This window comes from Xenopus laevis, chromosome 3S (assembly GCF_017654675.1).
Source record: "Xenopus laevis strain J_2021 chromosome 3S, Xenopus_laevis_v10.1, whole genome shotgun sequence".
In the NCBI taxonomy this organism is placed as follows: Eukaryota; Metazoa; Chordata; class Amphibia; order Anura; family Pipidae; genus Xenopus; species Xenopus laevis.
Genome location: NC_054376.1, coordinates 50633638 through 50651451, shown reverse-complemented (window position 1 = coordinate 50651451; position 17814 = coordinate 50633638). Strand labels below are relative to the sequence as shown.

The 17814-nt window shown below is 38.4% G+C and overlaps 1 protein-coding gene across 1 annotated transcript; it reads left to right on the top strand.

Moving 5' to 3' along the window:
* Positions 1–266: 266 nt before the first annotated feature.
* slc24a5.S (solute carrier family 24 member 5 S homeolog) lies at positions 267–17811 on the top strand. Its single transcript, XM_018255426.2, is given in 10 exon segments — positions 267–314; positions 316–529; positions 5108–5287; positions 6639–6722; positions 8071–8174; positions 9620–9720; positions 11257–11540; positions 13420–13626; positions 16045–16146; positions 17464–17811. Coding segments are annotated over 10 exon segments (1647 nt in total). The 3' UTR covers positions 17787–17811.
* The last annotated feature ends 3 nt before the right edge of the window (positions 17812–17814 follow it).

Genomic DNA, 17814 nt, shown 5'->3' with positions numbered 1-17814 from the left:
AAAAAAAAAAAATCGAATCACATTGCAGGGATAGTGGAATAGATGTGGCTTGGATGAGGGCAGATTTATTAGGCCCCTGGTAAAATGACTTTGAGGAACTTTTTTTTCCCTTTTATAAGCCTCGTGATTAAATACCATCTGAGTTTAACTGTTCAATGCTTTCTTGTTCAGTCTGACCCTGTGGGATTCCCACATCCTCATATTCACCTTTGTAGTAACTGTGATAAGGGTTAATTGATGCATGTGGTCAGGGCACATTATTTCACATGATGCAGATTAGTGGGACCTCCTCCTCCAGTACTAGCTGCTGGCTGACAGGGAGAGCAGAGTCTAGGCATTCTAGCCATGGAGAAAGGTTCTGTTGCTCTGAATGTAGGAAGAAGGCCCTTTGAAAAGAAGAGATTGCCCTGCAGGGCTCCGTTGGGTTCGTTTGCCCTGTTCTTGATTGTTTGTGGCACGGCCTATCTGGTGAACCAAGTGGCTACTTCCCTGGTGGCGAGTGGAACACAGCGAATCCGGAGGGATGTAGGTCAGTGTTTGTAGTGAATAAATAGTCTGGTGATCATACCACTTTAAATGGGGACACTTTTAATGTACGACTCCTTTTAGCGGGTGGTCTGCTTGGTTTATCTCATCCTGCAAGCTTTAGCTATATTCTTTTTAATAAACATTACTACCTATCTTCACAGTGCAATGTGCACAAGACTAATATGTCAAATGGTGCCATAGGATATTGTTGGTTCCCCAGACATTGTTGCACTACAACTCACACTCTTCTTCAGATAGCTGAAGGTCAGCAGTGCTTGGGAGATGTAGTTTAAAAACATCTGTGCTGGAATTAATGTCCATTAGTGGTATTTTGGGGGTGTCAACCATGTTTGTAAACACAGTTTGCCCCAGTGCATTTACCCATAGAAACCAATCAGCAGGTAACATTTACTGGTTAACTTAAACCAAACATCTTATTGGTAGCTATGGGTTACTGCTTCTGGGTAGCAGTGCACAGATAACACCACTGCATAATGCACTCCTGCTAAAAAAAAACAAAGGGGAAAGGGAGGGGGTTATATATGGTGAGTGAATTATCTACCTAGTAAAGAGCAAACATGGAGTAGCTTCTATTCCCCTATTGTAAGATTACCTAGGGGCGGCTGGGACACCTGTCCTGTGATTTCTGTTTTGATTCCCGTGTCTGACCACTCCCTGATCCTGATTTTGACAATTGCTGCCTGTCTTGACCTTGTTGTCTGTTCTTGACTACATTTTTGGATTCTGATTCGTTACTTTGTTGCTTTCTGTTATTGACCTTGGCCTGTCCTCCGGTTAAGCTTTGCTTCATCCCCATTCCTACTCAGGGCCGGAACTAGGGGTAGGCAGAAGAGGCAGCTGCCTAGGGCACAGTGATAGGGGGGGCGCTGTGGGCAGCTACCTCTAAAATTGCCCTCTGCCTACCCCTAGTCCACACTCCTCAGTCTTACTTCCCTCCTGTGACCCTCCTCTCCATCACTGTCCCCTCCCTCCCTCGCTCAACCCTCCCCTCTCTTCTCTCTCAGTTGGGCCGGCACCCTCCTCCCTCCTCTGTCAGTCACGCTGGCAGGCTCCCTCCTCTACGTAGCTCTCACCTCTTTCATTCGCACCCGGACACGAGCGTGCGCGGGGGGGGGGGGTTTGTCAGATCGGGTTGCCTAGGGGGCCCGGCCCTGTTCCTTCGGCATATGCTATGGTTACCTTGCCTGCCCAGAACCTGTGCCCTGGCGGCATCGGAGTAGCAGAGGGCTCCTCCCAAATCAAAAGACGGCTGTTATAGGCAGAAGCATGAGCCGTCACAAGAACCTTTAGCTTTATTCTGAGTTTTGGGAGACCATGCTTGACACTTATTTAGTTCAGGGAAAACCAAAATCTATTAAAATAATAGACAAATATGTTTGGCAGAAACCATATTCAATGAACCCTTGTGGAACAAAAGGGTGTACTTCCTTTTAAACAAGGATGCAGAAAAAGACACATCACAGCCCACTTTAATGATTGATTATATCTCCATTCTTCTTAAAGCTGCCTGTTAGTTACTCCTACATCTGGCTAGTTATTGGCATTTGTGTCACACACACAATTTAATAAAGTCTAAGACAAAATACAGTCTACTTTGAGGCTAGGCTACAAAATGATTTCCTAATATCCTTTCAAAAAGCCTGCTGTTGTGGTTCTGAAGAGGCTAGAATGTTTTTAAGAAGTGATGTTTTCGTTCCAGACCCATCAGGCAGTTAATGTCAAAACTTTTGGAAAAACCGAATCTGAGCCTTTAAAAGTCCATTAACAAACTGTATTCAGGGTCAGTTAAGACAATTGGCCTATCTATTCATGGAGAGATTTTATTTTAGAAGTGGAATAGTTGAGAGTAATGGTATTTGCATGCATTCTGTTCATGATCAAGGTCTTAGCTGAATGCCTTTTACTACGTTCCTGACTTTTGTTCCAACCACTGCTGCTTCTGACGTTGTGCTAAGCAATTTTACTGTTATTTCATCAGAACTGTGGCACATTATTAAAAATGTAAACAATGAACCCATGAGCAGAAAGGACATTTAGGAAGGGCCCACATGACTGCATCTCGCCAGAAATGATGTCTATGTTATAGAGCATATGCCAAATCTTTAGCTATACAAATACAGACTTGTCCGACAATATTCTCTAATGTTAATAAACCTTTTCATCCTATAGAATAGCTCTTACGGTTAACTCCTTCCTGCAGTGATTTACTGTGCAATTGGACATCTATCATTTAAAATCCCATTTGACCCCCAGCTTATGAGCATTTGTAACATGTAGCTTGAGGTCAAGTCACAGATAATAATGCAGAAATAATTGCAAAACTGATTTTCCCCTTTTAACTTTAATGACTCGCTCTGGTTTCGGCTATTTCACAGCATATATAATTTTTCACAGAAGCAGTTTATGGAATCTGCCATTGCACTGAATTGCACAGTTTGTTTTCAGGCAATGCTCTCTGTAATGAAACATCTATGTACTGAAGTTATTTTTCAAAAGAAATGCAAGGTTCCCTGTTATATAAACCTGAAGAAGGAAAACCTTTGCCATCAGCAATCTGTGGTCACAGAACCTATAATTTACTGCAATGATAAGATCTGATATACAGTTCTTTCCACAATGCTGGGAGAATTCGTAGGCTTTCATATTGTACTTTTGTGCATGATTGTTCTGACAATTTAAAGATTCATTGCAACAAGAATTTTGGTCCTAATAATTCTTTTTTGGGGGGGGCAGAGAATGAACTCTGTATACATGACACCATTTTTACAGTGCTATTTTTATGTTGCTTTGTTTGCATTTATATCGATGTACGGTATATAATATAAAAAATATTTTTTTTGTGGGGGGTTGTTAAACCATTAGGTATCCGGGTAGTCGGGGTAGAGGGTGTCTGGCCGGAGGAACTTAGACCCTAAGACAGTAATAACCAACCAGTGGCTTGTCATCTCCTTGGATGTTGATCTCAGTAGCCTCAAAGCAGGTGCTTAATTAGGCTTGGAGGCAACTTTTGCTTGCATAAAAACCAGGCCAAATAGAGCCTCCTGTAGGCTGCTAGTCCACATAGGGGCTACAAAATAGCCAATGACAGCCCTTATTTGGAATCAGGAAGTGATCAAAGCCTAATAAACGTAGACCCAAGTGATATTCAAACGTGCCAAATAGATGACGGATATTCCAGACAGTCTGTCAAAAAGCCCCCATACATGGGCCATTAAGCAGCATATATCAGCTTGTGTATGGCCATCTTTACTTGTTACAGAACAATGGTTTTCCTTTGGTATCAGTAACCTATGGTTTGGCAAAATGCATCCCAACCGAGCTTTTATTCTTGATTAACAGAAAACTTTATTCCAAAATAAATACTTAAGCGAAAAACCATGCATTGATATGAATAAGAAGCTGGAATATGAATAGGAGAGGCCTGAATAGGAACATGAGCAATAAAAAGTAGAAATAACTATAAATTTGTAGCCTTACAGAGCATTTGTTTATAAGATGGGGTCAGTGACTCCCATTTGAAACTGGAAATAGTCAGAAAAGGCAAATAATTAAAAAACTATAAAAAATAAAAGTGAAGGTCAATTGAAAAGTTGCGTTGAATTAGCCATTCTATAACATGCTATTAGTTAACTTAAAGGTGAACTACCCCTTTATGTTTAAGAATGGATCCTACTATAAACTGCTTGTGCCCTCCATCAAATCCCTTAATCCTCTTGAGCTAAAGGCAGGGCCGGAACTAGGGGTAGGCAGAAGAGGCACCTGCCTAGGGCGCAATGAAAGGGGAGCGCTGGGCAGGTACCTGTCTTCTGCCTACCCCTAGTTAATGTTCGGCACTCTCCCTCCCCTCCGGTAATCTCTCCCCTCCGGCATTTTTTCCGGTCGGATTGGCCCGGCACTAGCTAAAGGCACCAATGTTTAGGCCAAAGACTATAGAGCACATTTACTAAAGTGTGAATTATCTCTTTATGTAACTTCACCAAAGTTTGCCTCTCTTCGCCAGGTGTATTTTCCCAACAAATCTCCATATTTACTTAAATTGATAGTTCACTTGTTCAAGAGGAATGTGTTGAAAATTCTCCAGTATATTTTCCCCATACAAAAGTAGTGGAGAGAATTCACTAGAAAATTTTCACCATGAAGAAAATTAGCATGGAAATGTTGATTGCGATGTTCTATCTTTATAACAGGAATGCGAATTACACTTTGGCGAAAAGGGTAACGTTCTCACTTTGATAAATTGCTTGATTTTCTCCAGGTTAAAACTCTAATCTGCAAAAATTTCTGAGGTTTTTCATTAGCAAATTGTCTTACTCATCTTTTAGTAAATTGTCAGATTTGTTGCGAATTGTCATTTTGGTGAATTTTCGCCTAAAAACACAATTCGCTCTTTAGTAAATGTGTCCCTTTATGTGCAAGAACTCACTCTGCTTGAAATTCTGTGTTCAGCTCTATTTAAAATTTATATATCTTTTGTGGATCTTTTAAAAAATATTTCATACCTGAATAATCATGAGCTGTCGTGATTATCCTTTTAATGATCTGTCTTAATATTTTTCAGAGAATGAGACGCTCTGTATAGCATCACCATCCTCAGAATTTCCTGAAGATTTTTTCACAGAGCAGGAGAGGAAGCAAGGAGGCCTGATCATTCATTTTCTAATCATTCTTTACATGTTTCTAGCTGTGTCAGTTGTGTGTGAAGACTATTTTATCCCCTCATTAGAAGTCATTAGTGAGCGTAAGTAATGTCTATATAACTGTCATGCATGATCCTATTTGTAAATTTGCTACACACTATTCTATGCAGAAATTCATCTTCAAAGGACAGAGTTATATATTGGGCTCCACCTCTGCTGCTTGTATTTTTTTTTTTAACATATTCATAAGTGACTTTAAATCTGGCACATTCTCCGGAGATGTTTGGTATCTTGGAAACATAGTGACTGTTTAAGTTAAGTAAATGGCAAATTAGGCTAAAGATTTGATATTAAACAAAATAGGGTCTTGGGGAAACTATCTGCAGGTATGTTCCTCCGAAATCTGCCAAGGTTTTTGAGTGTATCCCTAGAGCTGGGATCCACAACCTTTTTTACCACATTCAAATATTAAAAAAGTTGGAGAGCAACACAAGCATGCAAAATATTCCTGTGGTTGACTGCTGGTGGCTCCTATGTGAACTGGCAACCCACAGAAGGCTTTGTTTGCCAGTGAACTTTGGTTTTTATGGAACTAGAACTTGTTTACAAGCCAGGAATTCAAAAATAAACACTTGCTTGGAGGTCACTGGGAGCAACATCCAAGGGGTTGGTGAGCAACATGTTGCTCGCGAGCCACTGGTGGGAATGACTGCCCATATACAGTGAGATTTGGGTGCCAGTTCATAAGGATACCACCAACCTGGAAAAGGTTACCCTCCTCTAGAGAATACAAACTGTATTGAATTTTCTCTCTCTGCCGTACAATTTGTATTCCCTAGAGGAGGGTAACCTTGTGAATCATATGTTACGTTTTTACAGTAATGCTTTGATGCTGAATAATAGGAGAATCTTTTTACTCTTAGAAATATATAAGAACAAGAACGATGAAACATGTTCTACACTGTCAGAGTTGTATAGTTATAGACCTCTCTGCCTGGTATGATTGTGATTGCTCAGTTTCAAGGGGTACAATAACTCGGTTCAGAATTCAGAATACTTCTTAAGATGGATGATCACATTCCTAAGCATAACTGGCAAAAGTTAAAGGGATTTTTTATTTCCTTTGGAATCAGGTTGACCTATATAAAGAAATGTAACTATGCAGAAAATACTGAAACCATTTTTGCAGTCACTCCTTGACTTGATGCAATCCTGCCACTTAGCCAGACAACTACTTGGGAATGGGAAGAAAAGAAGCAGGTATTAATAGCCCTAACAAAAGAGTCTCTAAGTGAAAATGTTGGCATAGACTGTGGCAAGATTTAATAGTGATTAGCCTAATTATCACTAGGGAAATGTAAAGATGATGGAGAAAGGGTATATTGTAGAAAGGATACAATTGCAAGTAATTAATATTATATTGTAATCTGCTTCTATGTATCTCATTTAAAGGCCTTCGCCTCTCCCAGGATGTGGCAGGGGCAACATTCATGGCAATTGGAAGTTCAGCTCCAGAATTTGTCACTGTATTTCTAGGTAATGTGTATAATTAATGTGTACAACTGAAGCAAATAGGATACAGAAAATGTTGCATACTGACCTACAGACATATGTGATATACAACACTCTGTGGGACAAGGCATATGAATGAATGTAAGCTGAGAAGTTTACGTGTGAATCTACTACACTATGAGTTGCATACAACACTACAAATCACCATGACATTGCTAAAGACATCTGTAATGATTTACCATAGGCATTGTCTCCCAGCATGCTCCTGGACCATTCCCAACCTCCTGCAAAATAATTAGATATTTCCGTACAGAAAAAAACATTTGTTGGGTTCAGCTCACAAACCTACATGCAGGAATTAAAGCATAAACAGTGATTCCCTCAGCTACATGTGGGTCTGAGAACTGAAACCTACAGGACTTTCTTCTGTACTGAATACGTGTTAATAATAATGAATAGCAATCCATGGGGTTGAGACTTAAGACGCTAGTAGTCACTAAAGGGCAAACTTTAGTTTTAACTCCTCTCACAGGGCAAATAGACATTTGGATGTCGCTTATTGATGCTATAGGACACAGTTTTTTCTATATTACCCTCATCTCTAACTAATCAATAATCAGAAATTATTAACTAACACTTCGCTGCACATCCTTACAATTTACCTTTCAGTATAAGGTTGTAAATGTTAAAGGGGTCCCGTCACCCCACAAAAAACATTCCAAATCCTATTTTATCACATTAGTCAAGCAAAATGAACTTTAATTACACTATATAAATTATTTGAATCTTGTTTCCTTCAGTCTGGGAATTCATAATTATAACAAGCAGGCAGCAGCCATTTTGTGGACAGTGTTATTAAGACAAGTCTTGTATCATCTCAGAATCTTGTTTGTGCACCAGAATGGGGGACCCGATGTCCATTACTATGCCCTGGCTACACAATTAAACAGTAAAGAGAACGGGAGAATGTAGGGAGAGCAGTGACATCTAGGAAGTGCTGAATGGAAAGTGAAAGTAATTTTCTGCCCCGCCTCTATGCCACTGGCATAGAGGAGGGGCAGACAATATTTGATTGACAGCTGAGATTTTTAAATGAGCTTACAACAGCTATGAATGCTTTAATAAAAAATAGAAATTGGATTTCATGTTTAATTTGAAAAGGACTTTTATTATACAGATTTTTGTGTCTGGATGACAGGTCCACTTTAACTAAACTATGCTAAAAGCACATGCTTCCTTTACACTGTTGGAAAGCAGATGTAGCATAATGCAGTGATGTCAGGCCACGTACTGATACAAGACATCATATAACACCTTTATTATTTTTCACTGATACAAACAGACATATGCCTAATGTGTTGTTTTATTTCAGGGGTTTTTGTCACAAAGGGAGATATTGGTGTGAGCACTATTGTTGGATCAGCTGTCTACAATCTTCTTGGAATATGTGCAGCTTGTTGTTTGCTTTCATCATCGGTATGATTTTTAGGCTTTATATCCTGACATATTTCCTGTAATTAACCAATGTACTGAATAATACATTCAACATTACGACATGCTTGTTCAACGGAGGGGACAGAAAACCAAATGCAGGAAAAATAGGTCTTAGTTGTGTGCTTGTGTGTCTACAGCAACTTAGGGGCAGATTTATCAAGGGTCGAATTGAAAACTCAAAGTAAAAAAAATTCAAATTTAGAGCTATTTTTGTGTACTTCGACTAGGGAATATTTCAAATTCGAATCGAATTTGAAAAAAATTCAAAAACTTGAATATTGAAATTTATCACGGAAACTGTTTAAAACTTTTGACTTCAACCATTCACCATCTAAAACCTGCCGAATTGCTGTTTTAGCCTATGAGGGACCTCCTAGAACCTATTTGGAGTCAATTGGTGAAATCAAAGTTTGTTTGTTTGTTTGTTTGTTTTAATACTTTCGCAGAAAAAAACTTTTTTTAAAATAAATTTCATTTTTTTTTATTTGTATTTCTAAGTTATGGGAGTTAAAAAAAAAAAAAAAACTCTTACTTTGAAATTAGACCCTTGATAAATCTGCCCCTAAGTCTTTTGTTGAAAATCCATTCTGCCTATTGTTGTAATCATAAAATATCTTTAGTGTTTATTTCTTGAACCAAACCATAGTTAATATAGTTTGAGGTTACACTTGATAACACCTCATTGGATCATCAGATCAATTATATGAGCAGGAGAATGCAATTAAACTGATCTCCTCCTTATCTGTAAACTAAAGACAGGCAGAGACTGTTTTTTTTTTTTTTTAATAAATCTTGCATTTCCTCTGTTCAAACAAACTGCCTGAACCCAGAAGGGGAGGTATAAATATAAAAATATTCATTTGGACTTTATATTGAAAATATTAAACAAAATATGGATTTTTTTATATTGCCCCTTTTTAAAGAATCCTGTTTAAGGGGAAGGTTATGGTTAGTGCCAAGGAACCAGCGGTTTTACTACAGAAGAAGCAAACCTTAAACCCCAAACAATTGTGGGTGGGTCTACTTCCTCTCTGGGGGGCAGTGGGTGATCCATGATGCATGCAAAATTGCAGATCATCCTTTATTTGTTTTGCATTGTGGGTGACCCACTTTTTTGTGTTGTGAATGACCCATATTTAAGCATTTCTGGTGAACCACAATATTACCCGGGGGGCCTGGGTAAAAAACATTTGTGGGGGCCCTGGACCTCAAAGTAACCCCACTGGAGGAAACCATGTTGTTGCAGAACTTTGTAGTTTAGGTAAAACAATACCAATAATTAAATGCCCTAAAATCACCAACATATAAGGGTCACTGAACAAATTTTGAAAATGTGCTGCTGCATAAATTAGTTTTACAAAAAAAGGTACAAATACAATTTTATGATCTAAGTGTAACCTTTTTCTCCCCCCTCTTTTTTTTCTCAGGTTTTAAGGCTCACTTGCTGGCCTTTATTTAGAGATTGTGTGGCGTATGCAATTAGTGTTGCAGCAGTAATTGCAATAACATTTGACAACAGGATATACTGGTAAGTTTCAAAAGAAGTGTAAATTCTATCAATCATAAAAAACTTAATACAGGGTCTACATAAAAAGAAATTGCCCATGTAGACTGTAAGCTCTTCAGGACAGGGACCTCATTTCAACTTTTGTATTGAAACTCATTCCCACTGTATAATTCATAACTTTACCCCAGTTTGCATAAAGCAATGAGTACACAAGTACAAAACAAGAAGACCATAGTGCCACAGAACAGATTAAGGTGCCGGGCATGGTATTGAGACTTACGACTTGCCCTTTATTTTCTATAAAAAAAGGTTTTGCAGTTGCATGTGTGCAATGCGTTAGGAATTTTTTTCCTTATTGTTTACCCTTTTCACCACATGTATTTATTTGCCTTACATTTTGCATGGATTTCATACTTTCTCAGCTCCCAGCTGAAAGTTCAAATCACAATTTCAAAAAGGTTGAACGCCAAACTTGCATTTAAGAGTGCCTGCATTAAATTATAGGCTTGTAACTTATAATGATGTGGGAGTATACTGTAGAAGTCAATAAGAACAGCCTTTACTAACAAAGGAGAAGTTATTTTTCATCTGATTTCGTTCCTGTTAAAGTGCACCTATTGTCAAAAATGATTTTCCCCACCAGAATCTTTTTTTGTTTTAATAATTTTCTTCAAAAATATCTCTGCTTGTGCCATGCCACACACACACGGAAAGGGAGCTCCCATGGGTTGGCACCCGTGATGGATGACATGCATGTCCATAATGAGCAAGTCGTGTCAGTTTATTTGCATTTGTATGACAAAGGAGCAGCGGATGTGCCTCAAGTATTACATCACATAGGGGGTCATTTATCAACACTGGGCAAATTTTCCCATGGGCAGTAACCCATGGCAACCAATCAGATTGCTGCATTCATTGTACTGCTTGCAGCTGGCTTTAAAAAGCTAATCACTGATTGGTTGCTATAGGTAACTGCCCATGGGCAAATTTTCCCAATGTTGATAAATGAGCCCCAATGAGTGAGCTGTAGCACTCACTAACTATGTGCATGCTTGTGCTCCAACATGGCAGCTCACACTGGGAGCTCCATCCCAGTATGGGTGACATAGGGTTGGGCTTATTGTTTCCCCAGAGTGTAGCAACCATTTTTTGATGATTGGTGCCCTTTAAGATGGTCAAACAAGAGTGGACCTGTTCAGATGTTGGCACACATGCCATATATGGCCCAGAAATCAGATTGTTATTATTGTATAATTAGTACAGGTGGTATCATTAGGGTAGCACTGATGCCTTGCAGCATTGGGGTCACCTGTTTGATTCCAGCTTTTTCTCTGGGTATTCTGGGTATTCTGGTTTCCTCCGAATCTCCAAAAACATACAGGCTGCTTAATTGGCTCCTGATAATTCACATTATTGTGCTCGAATGCAATAGGGACATTCAATTGTAATCTTCGCTGGGTCTGCATTTTATACAGTAGCACATTGTTCTTATCCTATTCCCAATGACTTTTGTTTACTGTTTTTGGTAAAGCTATATAAATATATTTTGTCTTACAGGTATGAGTCTGCATCACTGATTTTGATATACAGCATCTATATTGTTACAATGTGCTTTGACATTCAGATAAGCCAATATATGGTAAGGAGGTTCAGTCCTTGCTGTGCCTGTTGCCCTGAGGCAATAGTAGAAAACACAGAGCATGAGTCACTGCTTGGTTGGAAAGAAGAAAGTTTGCCGGTTATTCATAGACACTCAAGGTCAGACAGTGGCATTTTTCAGGAAGATTCTGATTATTCTCAACTCTCAATTAGTCTGAGTGGGCTAAAGGAACCCTCTAATAGTACGTATTACCGCTTGTAATTGTCTTATTAATCTACTATTGACCAACATATAATAATAATAATTATAGCATTTAAAGACCCAGATTTGCTCTTGCTAGTACAGGTTGGATATAGCCCTTCATTACATGTATGGCTCCAAGCCTAGGCTTCATCAACATCAATATTTTATTATAATCTGTCCTGGTATGTGGATCAGTGGATAATCAACATATAATACACAATAGTGATGAATATTCTTTAAAGGAGAAGGAAAGCTAACAAAACATTTTATTGCCAATAGATTAGCCACAGTAGTGCAAGTTATAATACTATATTTATTCTGCAAAATGCTTTACCATACCTGAGTAAACAGCTCTAGAAACTTTCTCTGTTTAGGATAACAGCTGCCATATTAACTTGGTGTGACATCACTTCCTGCCTGAATCTCTTCCTGCTCACTCATAGCTCTGGGCTCAGTTTACAGCAGGGAGGGGGAGAGGAGCAAACTGAGCATGCTCACACCCAGGGAAAGGAGGTTTAAGCTGAAGGCAGGAAGTCTGTTACAGAAGCCCATGTGTACACAATAGAAGGAAAGAAATGCTGTGTTTCCTTTGACAGAGGAATCAGAGCAGCACTACTTTGAGGGTTTACTGGTGTATTTATGTAGACCTTTCTGATAGAGTTTACTTCTCCTTTAATATAAATGGTGCCTAAATGTGTGTCTTATAATAAATAACGTACCCCCCTGTTGTAAAATATGAGGATAATAGATGTCACCACTGAGTTTCATGGCTGTGGCTTATAATTTCCTAATATTTTACAATATGGGGTACATTATTCACTACATTAACCATCTATCTGTGATGGTATCTGAAGTAGCTTGCTCTGGTGAGGAATGTGCTACACTGGTTTTCCGGTTGCCCCACATCTGGTAGTAGATCAGGAAGCAGTTGTAACCCTGTCACTTGTACTTGTAGCTGCACTATAGTCACACCAACTGTTGGCAGGAGTGTGTATTGCCAGCTCAAAGTTTTGTCATGGCTGGATAAAGAACACGAGGAATAGTCAGATTCAATACATAGTTTATGGTGATGGCAATAGAAATGGCACATGAAGACATTTGGCATATTGATATTGTTTCCCCATACATTAGCAAATTATAAGCTTTTTTTTTTCTATTTTGCCACTGACATGCACGACATTGAACAAAGGTTTTCTAGCAAACCAGTTTCTAGTCTGAGGCTGTTTCTGGATGTTCCTATTGCCATTTCATGCAGGTTAAAGAATTAAACCCTAAAAATTAATATGGCTAAAAACTCCATGTTTTATATACTGAACTTATTGTACCAGCCTAAAGTTTCAGCTTCTCAATCACAGCAATGATCCAGGACTTCAAACTTGTCACAGGGGGTCACCATCTTGGAAAGTGTCTGAGACACTCACATGCTCAGTGGGCTCTGAGCAGCTGTTGAGAAGCTAAGCTTAGGGGTCGTCACTAATTATCCAGCAGAAAATGAGGTTGGTCTGTAATATAAACTGATGCTACAGGGCTGATTATTAAATTCTGATGCTAGTTCCACTGGTTTCTGTGCTGCCATGTAGTAATTATCTGTACTAATTACTAATCAGCCTTATATTGTGACATTTCTATTCTATATTTACTGTATATTGTGAGTGGGTCCCTAAGCTCAGTAAGTGACAGCAGCACAGAACATGTGCAGTGAATCAGCACAAAAGAAGATGGGGAGCTACTGGGGTTGTGATTACCTTGGGCTGGTACAGAAGCCAAAAACATAATGTACAACATTTCTTGCCTAATGTTTTAGTTAAGTTTTAGTTTCCTTTAAGAGGCATTTCATCCCACACTCTTCTGCTGACAAATATATCTTTCTCATTCAGACCCACCAAGTGTCTTCACAATGCCAGAAAATGACCTGAGAAGAATTATTTGGGTATTGTTGCTGCCCATTATTACCTTGTTGTATCTGACTGTGCCAGACTGCAGGAAGAAAATATGGAAAAAGTGGTTCATTGTCACCTTTCTCATGTCAGCCGTTTGGATTTCTGCAGTTACTTACATTCTTGTGTGGATGGTGACAATTGTTGGTACGTACAGTCCTTTCCCATTATGTATGTTTTGTATAAAGCAGTTAAGTCATATATTCTGTAGAATACATATAGGACAATACACCCCCTACTGTAAATCAGGAGGCTGTTAGAAATGAACTTTCTAAAAGAATTCTGCCTTGGGCGATGGTGATCCTAGAAACGAGGCAGTGTTTTGAATAAGGGTAGGCAGTTATAAACACAGGTTCATGTACTAACACTTCGTTTATAGATCCACTCATCTCTGATGTCATGAAAGGGGACAGGACAGAGCAGGTAGGCCACACATGGCCCGCAAAATGTGTGTGGAAGTCGGCATCGGCCTGAACCCGCCCAACCCACAGGTTTTCTGGCTGTCCTGCACATCACTAAAAGACGAATTAATATTGACATATTCATGTGCACACAAACAAATGTGTAAATTGGGCACAGCTACTACAAAAGATGCAGACTGGAACACAGCAAAGTTCTATACACAGGGCATAGACACCAATGAACCTTGATAGGGATACTGCATTTAAGTCACAATGAATAAAAAGTAGCAGATGTGCAGGCTATACAGCATATATATTATTGTGAATGTCTTTATTCAAGACTCTTTATGCTCCTAGCTAATAGTGGTTATCACAGAAGCACAGGGCTGCCTGTCTGTCTGACCCACAAAGCCGCCCTTGAACAAAATCACATGCCATCTTAATGGAATTCCACCTAAAAATGACAGGGTTGTTCATTCAGGAAAATCTTTCAATGGTTCTTTTCTCCCTTTTCATACACGACTCCTTCAGCTTTCTACTATTCATGCCATGCAAAAAAAATCCTCTTGGGCTTTTGGAAAATATCAATCATGTCAGTGAAAAAGAATTCTAAAATACAGTCAAAAAAAAAAGTCCTTGTTAGCATCACAGGGATATATATTTATACAACTGCCCGTTGTTACCTGATGGCACGGTCATGTGATGCATATGACTTTCTTCGGCTAATTGCCCTGACTTGTAATAGGATTATTGTCCATGCCCAGAGTTCACATGGATAAACAGAAGTAATCTTCCTTTCTGCTGCTGACAGTAATGAATGAAAATAGGGAAAGGAGTTAATTTTGGGTTGTTACATTACTGTACCACTGACAGCTTGTCTTACTGGGCAAGGACAAAAGTCTATATTGCTTGGAGCAGTTACTTCAGTATCATATGTTGGGAAAGATGTACCATTTTCATACATATGCCCCATACATATTACTATAGATATGTGGCATCTGCATATATTTTTGGATACTTTTTTTGTGCAGCTGAGAGACTGTGGGAAGATCGGCAAGAGAAAGTGATTTTAAAGGACGTTTTTCATTTTTCTTAATTATCCTCTGTTAATAGATATGTGGTAAAGATGGAACTGTGATTCAACACAGCAGAAATGTGCGCAAGCAAACAAGGCATGGCAAGAAAATGCTATAACTTGTGAAAAGCAATCTTGCCACTTCATCATCTGAGCACATTATACTGTAAGCAAAGGAATGCTGTATCACTCACCGGTTATCTTACATAAATAAAAATGCAGTTTGCATGGTAGCTGCAGCTCTGTAATGCGTAATGGTTTGAAAACAGAAATGAATATGAGAAGGCAAAAACTAGAATATTTCATGAAATAATGGTTCCATATTAAACACATTCATGAAAAGGTTTTATTTTTTTTTTGACACGTCACATGTTCAGTTTAGGTTCCCTTTAAAACACATTCAGGTAACTGTCACAAAGCATGGGTATTCATTCATAATACAGAAAATGTAACATATGTTAATCTCGTGCTTTTCTTCCATTTCTGCATTTCATATGCTCAGATACAACGCTTAAAGGACAAGGAAAGGAAAATAAAATCCCATTTTTACTTTGTTTAATGAAAAAGAAACCTATCTCCAATATACTTTAATTAAAAAATGTGCACCGTTTTTATAAGAAACCTGACTGTATGCAGCGAAATTCTCCCTTCATTTACTGCTGTGGATAGGAATTGTCAGATGGTCCCTAACTGCTGAGCAGGGAAACAATCATACTTATGAACAGTAGGGGGAGCCCCCGCCTTATTTACCAGCCATGCAGAACTCAAGCAGCTTTGTTTATGATGATCCCTAAGCAGCCCAGACCACACTGAGTATGTCTTGTCTTGCAAAGATGTTTAACAAAGTTACAAGATGACAGCCCCCTGTGGCCAACTTTGAAAGCATAAATCATTTGTTTGATTAGGCTTTGTGGTGCAGTAAGTTCATGCTTATGTTACGTATACAAAATACAGCATTTCTAGCCTTATTCTATTTTAGACTTTCCTTGTCCTTTAACAATGTAAGGCTTTTCAGTTATTCCTTTAAAATGAATTTGAGCCTATGCCTATAAAATGTCAATTTGCTGATACTAATTAAATACATTGCAGGTGAAACATTAACTATTCCTGACACAGTTATGGGACTTACATTGCTTGCTGCTGGAACAAGCATCCCAGACACAGTTGCAAGCGTGCTAGTAGCAAGAGAAGGTAACAATTGCTGTATATTTCTATGTGTTTCAGAATATTTACTTACTGTATTAGACTTGGGGAAATATGTTCCTGAATATTTACTATGTGATCCTATTGCTTTGATTATAAGAGCTATGGTTGGACCGCAGGCGGGTACTCCTGTGTGTTAAAAACCCACCCAGAATACACTTATTAAAAGTGTCTTCCACTGAAAACACTTATTTTTAGTGAAAGAAAATAGAATTCTTAGCAACATTACTATTCAACACTCTTTCTTGGTTTCATAGGAAATATAATTGCAGTTGCCTGGTTCACATTCTCTGCACTCCTGAAACAAAAAGGGATTAAAAAAAAAAAAAAAAAGCCATATGCAATTACATTTATACATCTTCAAACCCATTTTTTTCATGATGCAAAGAACTCAGTTTGAGGTGAAAAACCCCTTCAAGCTTGCAGACTTCAGAACTCATGCAACAAGGGAGACGGGGAGGCCCATTTATCATTAAAGGGATACTGTCATGGGAAAAAATAATTTTTCAAAATGAATCCGTTAATAGTGCTACTCCAGCAGAATTCTGCACTGAAATCCATTTCTCAAAAGAGCAAACAGATTTTTTTTATATTCAATTTTGAAATCTGACATGGGGCTAGACATATTGTCAATTTCCCAGCTGCCCCAAGTCATGTGCTAGAGTAGCACTATTAACTGATGCGTTTTGACCGGATCCCTTTAAGTCCAAATTTATCTCATTATCTGAAAAGAAATCCGACCAAATCCGGACTTTTTTTTTTCTCCGTATATTTCAATACACTTTCCGAAAATTGTTTGAGGCAAAAAATCTGAATTTTACAAATTTTTCAGAATTTACATGCGAAAACTAATTTTTTTTTTATTTTTGCCTGAAAACCCAGAAAACTTTGGATTATTGCACGAAACCCAGCGCAGTTCAAAAAAATCTTTAACTTCTCCCATTGACTTATATGTAACCTCAGCAGGTCTGAGATGCAGGATTTTTTGATTTGGACTTTTTCCTTTATAATTATTTTATACTAAACACATTTTTCGGATTTTGTGCATTTGGAGTTTAGTAAATAACCACCCTGGTGTTTAAAAGGCAGTTTTGTGATTTCATTTCAAAATTTAAAAACACTGGTTAAGAAGTGCACCCCTATGTGGGGAAAATAAACACTAATCCTCCTTTAGGATATTTATGATTTAAAAGTACTCTTAACCATGACTAAAAACCCATAAGAGGGATTTCAGAAATTGTTAAAACTGGGTTCTCGCTTTAAATTTAGATGCCAAGTAATTTTTTTTTTTTTTTTTTTATACAGGTAAAGGAGACATGGCCATGTCCAACATTGTGGGATCCAATGTGTTTGATATGCTGTGTTTGGGAGTACCTTGGTTTATTAAGACTGTCTTTGTAGACAGGTCATCACCTGTGGATGTTAACAGCAGTGGCATAACATACACAACAATTTCTCTCCTGTTCTCCATTTTGTTCATCTTTGTGGCTGTACATGTAAATGGCTGGAAACTTGATAAGAAGTTAGGAGTTGTATGCCTATTGATGTATTTAATATTTGTTACATTATCAATATTGTATGAACTTGGTATTATAGGGAATATGCCTATAGTGTTGTGTGGGGACTAATACCTAATAAATATGCCTTGATCCAGCA